This window comes from Typha angustifolia, chromosome 7 (genome assembly GCF_048772165.1).
Source record: "Typha angustifolia cultivar Huaian chromosome 7, ASM4877216v1, whole genome shotgun sequence".
Classification (NCBI taxonomy): domain Eukaryota; kingdom Viridiplantae; phylum Streptophyta; class Magnoliopsida; order Poales; family Typhaceae; genus Typha; species Typha angustifolia.
In genome coordinates, this window is record NC_133245.1 from 12,233,793 (window position 1) to 12,244,488 (window position 10,696).

At 36.6% G+C, this 10,696-nt stretch overlaps 1 protein-coding gene across 1 annotated transcript; it reads left to right on the forward strand.

Moving 5' to 3' along the window:
- The first annotated feature begins 732 nt into the window (after nucleotides 1–732).
- LOC140763942 (ras-related protein RABC2a-like) lies at nucleotides 733–9,297 on the forward strand. Its single transcript, XM_073102331.1, has 6 exons — nucleotides 733–1,183; nucleotides 3,356–3,424; nucleotides 4,168–4,233; nucleotides 5,748–5,869; nucleotides 7,364–7,492; nucleotides 8,789–9,297. The coding sequence occupies exons 1-6, from the start codon at nucleotides 1,042–1,044 to the stop codon at nucleotides 8,903–8,905; spliced, it is 645 nt and encodes a 214-aa protein (XP_072958432.1). The 5' UTR covers nucleotides 733–1,041; the 3' UTR covers nucleotides 8,906–9,297.
- Nucleotides 9,298–10,696: the final 1,399 nt, after the last annotated feature.

The window sequence follows — 10,696 nt, forward strand, 5'->3', positions numbered from 1 at the left end:
CAGGAGTAGTTTAAAATTAATATTTTCTTTTACATGTATATGCATTCAACTATTTTATTTGTATGTATCTCACCTTTCAAACCTACCTAACCGTTAATATTCGATTAATTAAACTATAAAAAACTCTTATGCTTTAGTTAAGAGTGTTTGTATCATTTTCGTTTATTAAATTATTAAAATTTCAAATTATAGATATCCATGCAAAAACTATAGATTTTGAATGCTACATATACACACACAAAATCTAACTAGCCGTGTTTTAATTTATTTTTATCGAAGTAGACTACCCTTCGAACCTATTACCAAATGAGGTCTAATTTACTATAGTCCTAATAAAAATGCTAAATTAATCAGTATTTTATCTCTAAGCAAAAACGCTAATTAATTCAGCATTTTTATCTTGTCTTAAAACGCCGATTAGTTTAGTATTATATATATAAATCCTTTTAATTTAATATTTCAGTAATTAATAAAAAAAATCTAACGATAAAAATACTGAATTGATTAATATTTTTATTAGGACTACTGAAAATTAGATCCTATTTTATTGTAAGTCTGAGAGAAAGTCTATTTTGGTAAAAAAATAAAAAAAGAGGGCTAGTTTGGTAAAAAAAACTCTGATAATCAGGGGTACCGCATTCATTCATCATACCGTTCAGTAATACGGGATAGATATTTTTTAAATAATAAGGGTTGAAATAGAAATTGTGCTGTATTTAGAAAAGAAAAGCCGTGCCACGGTGCCAGTAAGTAGGAAGTCCCAGAACTGCCGTTTCCCAAGGTAAGGAGATCGCAACCATTTGGCTGTCGGCCGACCCTCACACTGACGCTTCCTATATGCCAGATGCCAACCTTCCACCTCTCTCTCTCTCTCTCTCTCTTTCCGTTCTCTCCCTTTACCTTCCTTTTTAATTCTTCTTCTATTTTTTTTTCTTTTCTCTCTTTCCCATCGCTTTTAATTTAATTCACTAGCTGCTCACCAACTCCGCCATTTCCCACCACCTCCTTGAGAGCGAGAGCGAGATCGAAGAGAAGACGACGATGGGGTCGTCTTCTGGTCACGGGAGTAGCGGATACGACTACTCTTTTAAGATACTGCTGATCGGAGACTCCGGAGTGGGGAAGAGTAGTCTCCTTGTCAGCTTCATCTCGAATCATCTCGACGATCTTGCTCCCACTATTGGTGAGATCTCCCTTTCCTCTGACTCTTTTCTCGATTAATTTTGTTAATATCTAGCCGTTTTTGGGGTGTTGGAAGATAGAAGAGTTCTCGGTAGATCTGGGCTTTATCCAGCATTCTAGTTTTCCGTTTAAGAATCTTTCTTGTTCTGTTTCATTATTCTTGAGGCACAGATAGGCCACAGATGTAGTTATAGTTCGACTAACCTCAAATTTTGGCATTTTGAGCACGCTAGTGTTAGAAGAAGAAATTCATTACGGAGGCATGCATATAGGCGTGATCATGTAAATTAGTGAACCAACCATGTCTAGGTAGTCTTATTTTATTTTATTTTATTTTTATTTTATTTTTGTTCCCCTATCTGTGGCCTGAGGGTGTCACATGTGTGAGGGTAAGGCTTGTCTTTTGGATCTGGGAGTCATTGGTTCAATTATTCAAAGTAGTCTCTTTAGAAATGAGATTTTAAGGGGTGAGACTGGTTACATCCTCATGCACTGGGACTCTGATCCATTGCATTTTGGTAAATTTCCTTAGACGATGAGATCCTTTTATTAAAGTCAAGGACGTAGTCTCATCCTGTATACTCTCTTCATTCCCCTTCTATCTGGACCATAACACAGATTTAGATATGTCTTTCAAGTTTTACCCTAGGATCAGAAAACGAAATATGCCGGTTTGGGTTCTCATTTGTTTCTTACTGTTCTATTTCTTCTAAAGCTACAAACTTGCTACATATCTTTTATTTTTTCTTTTTTTGTCAAATCTTAAGTATAATATTGGCATTACTGTACATACGTACCATTTAGGACTACTGGACGGATGGTGTGAGATGTGTTTGACTTCTCTTGAGGACCAAATTTATACAATCTGCTGAATTTGTAAAATTAGAAATGAGGATATATTTTAATCAATAAGTTGACTCGTTCAGTTTACATAAAAGAGTTGGTTATTTCTTTGGAGAGGAATCTAGAGGAGGATCACCACTATTACTATTATTTTAAATAAGAATATATATATGTAGTTATGTACTACTAGTAGGACCTTACCTCTTACTGTAGTTTAGCTTTGCGAATAATATTGTATTAAATATTAATGTTTGTCATAGGTTTACGCCTTTCTCTATTCGTCGTTAACAAGACAAGTCATTATCTCTTGATATATTCACTTGGTGGAATCTGATATATATGATGATACAGTACATCTTGGGCACACCAGGTCGCAAATAATATGTCCTCACGTCTCTCTTCTTTAGTGCATCAGATTTATTATCTGGTCAGGTTAGGGAATTCCTCTTGGAAATATTAGGAGGACAGAAAGAGGAAATTGCAAGAATAAGTAGCTTGTAATTTGAGGAAGGAGAATCCTAAGGAGTAATAGATTTTGACTGGAAGTCACACGAGTTCAGTTTTGTTTTCAAGCTGAAATCAAGTAATCAACCATATGTGAGGAGTTATCCTCCTTTTCCTTCATCTAAACCTTTCAACTTTCAAGATATAAAAGTTTTGATGTGTTCCTTTATCTTATGATTTATCACCTACTTCACCTCTAATAAAGCAGATCTCTGTGCAGCACTATTTTATGATTCATGTTTACATCATCCCTCCCTGGACCCATGTAGGCGGAAGCCTCGTGCATCAGGAACACCCTTTTTATAGTGCCGAAAGTTCCTTAATTAAAAAGCTATAGGTGCTTTCAAGAAGATTAATATTTTAATATTGAAAATTTGAAACAATTATGAGGAATTTCTCAATCCCTCCACATAGCCTTTTCACTTCAGGTATGTACTCTATAGCTAGAACCGGATTGTGGTAAAAATAATTTAAGCAATTTTTGGATATTCTTTCATGTGTTGCTCTTCACCAACAAAATGTATTAGACAAAGTGATACTTTCACTCAAGTTCCGAATATATGCCATTATGCTTCTGATTGTTGTTGATGGGAAGCATATGAGACCTCAAGAGGAATTTGGTAGAGTACATTGTAATTTTAACTAAACTATCTTATATCAGTCTTAGATAATCTTGTTGATTTAGGAAAGTCAAAATAGCAATTATTAGATTCTTGATAGAGGATAATGTGGAAAGAAAGATGTGCTGGTATTAGATTCCTTTGTTTATGCTTTTTCTGTCTTCTTTATATGACTTTTCCTATTTTTTGCTTGAAATTCATGATAGGAGTGGATTTCAAAATCAAGTTTCTCACAATTGGTGGGAAGAAGCTGAAGTTGACAATATGGGATACTGGTAAGTTGGAAGATATAGATAACTTTGAGTAAGATTTTCATGCATTGAAATAGCTTCGATTCACATGTTTTAGATCATGGGGCCCTAAGCATTGTTACCTGCATGGCCACAACCATTGCACCGGGGATCTAAACAGTATGGACCATGCAAAGGGGGTTTAAGACCTAAGCCCCTAATTGATCACTGCCAGGTGCTGACCTGAACGTGCTAGCAACTTGTTAGCACAATTTATCCAGTTTGAAACTTTGCTACATAGGATTTCAACAACTCTCTGTTCGGTTACTTTACATTACCAAGTAAGAAAATTATTTGAAATGAACACAAAAAGCATATTTTTGCAAACCAATTTTATATCAGTTAACCTGAACATAAAGACATTTCATTGCTGTATATCCTCTCTCTTTGTATAGCAGCTTGGATGATTCAGGTTTGCAATTGTTTTTCTTCATTTAATAATCATGTCTATTTATTATGCAACCAAAACTTGTGAACTTTCTAAAGTATTTTACATACAAATGGTTCATCCATTACATTCATTTCCCTCTCATGTTTTTTACCCCATTGTACTGATTGTGCGTTAAATTTACTTTTAAATTTCCAAAAATTATTATCTTTATTAGCAACAGAAATCTCTAGATATTCTGGATGCATGCTGATATCTGGTTCTTTTTAAGTTGGACAAACAAATATTTTTTGATTCATACCTCTAAATAAACATTGCAAATGTCTACATATTTTTGCAGCTGGCCAGGAGAGGTTTAGGACACTAACTGGTTCTTATTATAGAGGTGCTCAAGGGATTATTCTAGGTAAGGCTGCTAGTTACAAGCTGCATAAAAATTGCATCAAATATTAATTTTAGTTTATTCTAATTGTTACTATGCATACTATTTGTTACGATCTGCGTTCGAGTCTAACTTCAGAGTCGAGTCGAGTTGAGTCCTTCGCTTATTATGTTTGTTCAGTTATTTACCTATTTAATTAGTTTGAGTCCATGTACAGCTTGGTCCAAACCATTTTATGCTTTGCTAGCCCTAGTCGAGTTATGCTGGAATGAAACCTTAGTTAGTCTTCTTCCTCCTTTTTCATCTTTGATTTCTCTCCCCTCATTTCTCTTTTCCCTAGTCATCCCTATCTCTTGCACGACTTTTGTCTTGATCGCCGCCACTGCTGCCGACCAATAATAGCTTATGTGATCCTTCCGCATCAGCAAGCCATCACCACCATACCTTGTTGAGCCACTAACACCACCCTGCTCATCGACTGTACCACCTCCGGTATCTCCCCATAGCCAGCCTCCTTCTCTGGCTGCACCACAATCTTAACACCAAGTTGCAACCACCATTGCTGTTGCCAACCTTCTTGGTTCATCAGTCGAAACCACCACCTAGCTGCTTTCCACCTGAACTAAATCACCCAAAAACCCTAGCTAAAGTTGCCTACGCTCCAGGTCGACCACCCCTACTTTGGACACGCCCCCTCACACCAAGTGGCACCACAAACCCTAGTTGGCCCAATCCATCCCACGCACAATAGAATCCTAATCTAAGGCTTTCTCGTGTTTGGTCTTCTTCCTCAGCCCAAACCTAGCCCATCTCTCACAAAGAGCCTAGTGCATGTTCTCACCAAATTTTTAGCCCAAGAGCTACTCAGCCTACTCTTAAGGGCCCAAACTAGCCCAAAGCCCTAGCTAATTCAGCAGCCGATTCATTGATCCTATGGCTTTCTGTCTTTTGGCCCTTATTCACGCTCAAATATTGAGCCCACTCCATACCCAACTATTACATAGGCCTAGATCCATCTCCTAGTCCAGTGGCAAGCCTAGATTCGCACCCAAGAGCCCCGGGCACCCAAAAGCCCTGATCAACTAGATTGTACTCCAACCGGCCAACCAGAGCTTCTTTCATGCCCGAGCCCTAGAACTCATTTCTCTTAAGCCATGCCTTGCTTAAAACGTTTTTTAAGGGTTGTCCAACATTCCCTCAATCACTTAGGACTCATGGATTCACTAGCTGCAAAGTGAGACACACCCCTAACCGCATCAGTCTTGTGGAGGATTTCAGATCTGAGCTAGGACTCTTTGGGTTTGCCTACGCCTGGTCCATTCCAACGAGTCCCAAGCACCGGGTCTGCGACATACTTGTACAGCACTTTGTGGTGTACCATTTCTTATACATAACAAGACTATTTTCATAACAAATTAATGCCTTCTTCTTCTCATATATATTTAATCCGTCCCACCTTATTTTAATTCCTTTATTATTTTTAACAATTTGATGTCATCAGAGCACAAAGATTTGATTCTTTTACTTTTGTCAACCAGCTTATGATGTCACACGACGAGAAACATTTACAAATTTAGCTGATGAATGGGCCAAAGAAGTAGACTTGTACTCCACAAATCAGGACTGTATCAAAATGCTAGTCGGAAATAAAGTTGACAAGGTATTTTACAATTCTGTTTTCTGTTATTCTATTATGTTCTATCAGTTACTTGGTTTTGCAATTTGAGAATTTTTTCCTAGATTTTCTAATTGCGTTAAAATTCAGTGAAATGTATTTATTGTTACTAAGTAGTATCTATAAGAGGCTTCGTGCACATTTATAAGTAAGGGATTCAACTTCATTAGATCTGCACAATCACATTAACGCACACACATTTATTTTCATTAAACTTTCCACATGATTTCCAGTATGCTATGGTAGTTTTCTTGATCAAATTAGACAAACGAAGATTATGCTGAAATACCTGAGAATGAACTTCTTTTCTACTTCCCTTGGAAGTAAAATATCTAAAATGTATTAGTATTCATTAATCTACTATCTATGCCTTTTAACTTGAATTTTCTGGGATAGTTTCTTTGGTTTCTTTTTATCAAGCCATAAATTTTGCATCCGGGAAAATTTTAGACAGCATATCAGTGCTTCATGAAAAAGAAGGAACTTTGAAGACACAAAATATAAGGTGTAGTGTTATGAAGGGCATCATCTGGATCAGTGCATATTGCGCTATTCTGGATGGATCTGCAACAAGGTTGAGCAGTTAGGGAGCTTAGCTTAACTGAAATTATACCACACTGAAAATAATTATGTGCTGAACATGGTTAAAGCAATGCGTTAGACCAGAGATGTCATTACAGTATCTTCCAGTTTTATTCTTATTGTGAAGCTATATGTGTTGTCTGATTCAAGCTTAAATGCTTGAATCTCTTATCTTTTTTAATTTACTTCGTCTTTCAGATTGAATTAGGTTTGGGAATAAATCTATCTTTATGCTGTTATAGTCATAGCCTGATCATTGAAAATTTGCTTATAGAAGAATGGGAAGATGGCCTAGACCAGATGCACCATATTCTGATTTGTCATCCCTGATAACAAAAGGAAGAAGATAAGACACTTAAGTTATCCACTGGATTTGAAGAATACTCAATTTGAAATAGAGAACTAAGTAATCTACATATCGGTTCTATTGCACTTTTTAGGTGACAAAATAACCATATCATATAGACTAGGTTTCAGGGGCTCCCTCTACCTTCAAATCTCTGGCATATACATGCCATAGAGCTGAGTAGTACTGCTCGAGAATCAGATGTTTTCATCTTTCAATTGTGTTTAAACTTTAAACTATTCTCTTGTCTAATAAGAGTTGTTCCTTCACTGAATGAGCTTAAATTGCAAAAACGAGGAACACTATGCTTATGTTCCACTTGACCATCTTTGTATGAAAGAATTGCAAAACTTGCGGACAACTCTATTTGAGAATTGACAATTAATTTGTACATTTATAGTTATATAGGATAAGTAGTTCTTGTCATTTCATCAGGCTCCTACATATACTAGGAACGGGTACATATTTATCATTTATATTTTATTCTTGAATTGTACCAGATGATATCCTTAGGTTTATGCAGCTTTAATGGTCTCATCATGTGGTGACAGGAAAGTGAAAGAATGGTGACAAGAGAAGAGGGACTTGCCTTTGCAAAAGAATCTGGATCTTTATTTCTTGAGTGCAGTGCGAAAACACGAGCAAATGTCGAGAAATGTTTTGAAGAACTTGTGCTAAAGGTACATCTTATAAGAGATAGAAGACAATTGATTTATATTATAGATAGTGAAAGTTTCTCTTATTTTCTGATGTTCTTAGGTACCTTGATCATCACAGATGTGATGTGCCTTAAGGAAATGCCTACTTCATATATTTATTTCGAATAACTTGCTCATCATGACCCACAATATTGGTTAACAGCATAAATGAGGAGTCACTTGAAGAAAAATATGAAGAAGTAAGGAAAGGACAAGTGCAGCATCTAGTAGGAAAAATCCACCAAGAAATGCTGGTTGAAAGGAAAAAGCATTTACTTTGCAGGATAGGACTGAAACAGAATATCTTCAATTCCATTACTCTGATAATGTCTTCCTTTTCAATCTTTGCATAAAATGTGGGTGTGGCATTTTACACAATTGGTCAAGACCATGCATGCACGTGCATTTTATTTAGTATAGGATCAATCAAGAGTTGTTTAATTTTACTGTAGTAAATCTGTAGAATTTGTAGCTCATGCTTGCTATAGTCCTGCCTCCAATATTCTCTAGAGTATGATCTTTAGTTCTTGAATATATGTGTGTATAAACTCTATGTTCAATTTTTGGAAAAACTTCATAATACTTTTTGAGGCATTTCTTTTGCCTTGAGATTGTAGAAATTATGAAACCAAGTTCAAGGAACTACTATCAACCTTTTCCACCTCAGGATAGGGTATTTTAATCTTGAGTCTACGCAATGGCAACAAAAGTTTTTAGAACTTTTGTTAAAGTTTGTAGTCTAAATCTAATTTTATATTGACTAGGAGGAGGCAGTGGAGGAAATAACTGGAGGAGTCTAACCCTAACTCACATATGGCATATCGGAAGCAATTTACCTATTTCTTCCTTGCATGTAGCTGCATAGAGAGTGCCTTAACCCCCATTTTGGATTCTGCATAGAATCTGAGCTGGCTAGAAGGCCATTGCTCAATGCCATTAGCATTTCTGGCTTTTGGCTACATGTTATTATCTTTTCTATTGATGTGAAGAGGCCCACATTTTTCATTGTTTTGCTTACTGAATACTTCTTTTCTTTTGCTTTCCTTACACTGATCAACATTTTCCTTACCTGATACTGAATTGCAATGGTTCTATGTTCTGCCTTCTTGCCTATGAATATCTATGCATATTTTACATGTTCTGAATATCACTGTCCGCCTTGTTGTAGATATGTTACTGTTACTCATCTTTTTCTCCATCCTATCATGACATTGGAGCTATCATCAGGCTCTTTTAAACATTCTCAATCATCACGATAAATAATTTTCCTTTCTACAGATCCTTGGGGTTCCAAGTCTCTTGGAGGAAGGGTCTGCAGTAGGGAAGAGGAATATTTTGAAACAGAAACAGGACAGTCATGCAAGCCCCGGTGGGGGATGTTGCTCATTGTCATGATGTACAGCTGCCGCATAATGAATTTGATCAGTTCAGTATCTCCTGAACATGATGTATTGAAACACAATCAGATGATGGGTGTTCTTCTGTAATATGATGTAAATGAGTTGCATCTGTCTACTCATTCAAAATCATTGCTGTGTTCATCAATGTGTGGGCGAGGCTAAGCGGTGACCAAAGGGATTAGATTGTGTATACAGATTATTTTGTTCAGTGGGCTTTCGCTTGATGGTTGTATAGATCGTCACTGGCTGTTGATTGATCGTGTTGAGATTTGATTCTTTTAAAGGGTTGCTCTTTGTGGAGATACTTTTCATCTTCGTTTGTCTGATGAGATTCTTTTGAACCTGGAGGGAGGAAACTCTCTCCGGCCTTGGTTTATCGAAGGCGACAAAATTACTAATAAATTCTTTAACAACTTCGAGTTTGATGGTTGAGAAATAACTTGTCAGAAAGCGATCCTGAATCATCTTCATGACCTGGACAATCCCTTCAATGAGGAGGAAATTAAATGGCTTGTTTCCGAAGGCACCGAAGCCAGAGGAGATCTCATTAGGGTTTTCAACAGGATCTATGACCACGACCTTTTTCACTAATGTTATGGCTAATCGATTTACTCCTTTCCTAGATGATCTAATGCCATCTTCCAAGAAGCTCATTCACTGGATGGCGTGTAGAAGGTCTGACGATCTTGTCATTAAAGCTCGACTTATAGCAAATTCTTTGATTCAGTAGATCAATAGCTGCTTTTCAACTTGCTCACACTAAGATGCTTCCACCTCCGTGTCCTTTTGAGATGCATCGAGGTCTCAGATAGGGTGATCATTTATCTCCGATATTGTTCATATTGATTGTGGAGATCCAGAACGATCCTCTGTTATCTCTCATATTGTTTATATTCATTGTGGAGATCTTTGCAAGAATGATCAAGTTGGCGGTCTCTAATTCTATCTTTGAAGTACAAGATATTCGTCAAAACCATTCTCTACTGCAAGATGAAGGTCAATTTATCCAATCTTACAATGTCTTTATACTCATTGAATTTGTTTTTAGGTCTCAAGATTAACTTCTCTAGATCCTGCGAGCTAGGCGTCAATTCTTGGTTGTCTAGTTGGAAAGTTCTTGATGAAATATATAGGCTTCCTCTAAAACTTGGGGCATTATCTAAGGAGGACTGATATCCAATCATTTCAAAATTTGACAAGCTATTTGTAGTTGATTTGCAAAGACCCTTTCTTTTTCAATAGGTAGCAGTTAATATTTGTGAATCCACTTAGCTTCATACTTGTTATCAGTCTTTTGAATGCCTTTCTCTATCACCTACGAAGTTGACTCATATTAGAAAAGTTTTTATGTGGCAAAGACTCAATAGACTAATAGCTTCCATGCCCAATTAATTAGGATAGAGTCTACAGAATTGGGGATCAAGGGAGGCTTGACGTCCTTAATCTAAGGAACCAGAATGCCACCTTACTAGCTAAATGGCGGGTGGGAGATTCTAGGTGATAGTAACCCTTATTTGTGGAAGGAGACTGTCCTAAAATCTTATTATCACATATTAGTTTCTTGAAGGAGCTGTCATGACCTGAAATAAGAATCATGATCGGCCATGCACCCTAAGTGGAGGTGGAATCCGGGTACATCTCGCTCAGTTGCCCCGCTGACTATTACCTAAAATAAATAAATAAATACAAAAAAAAACAATAGAACCCGTGAGCCAACAATTATAGCTCAGTGAGTGGAATCCACTCAAAAACCAAATAAATTTTAATTCATATTAATACTGAATAA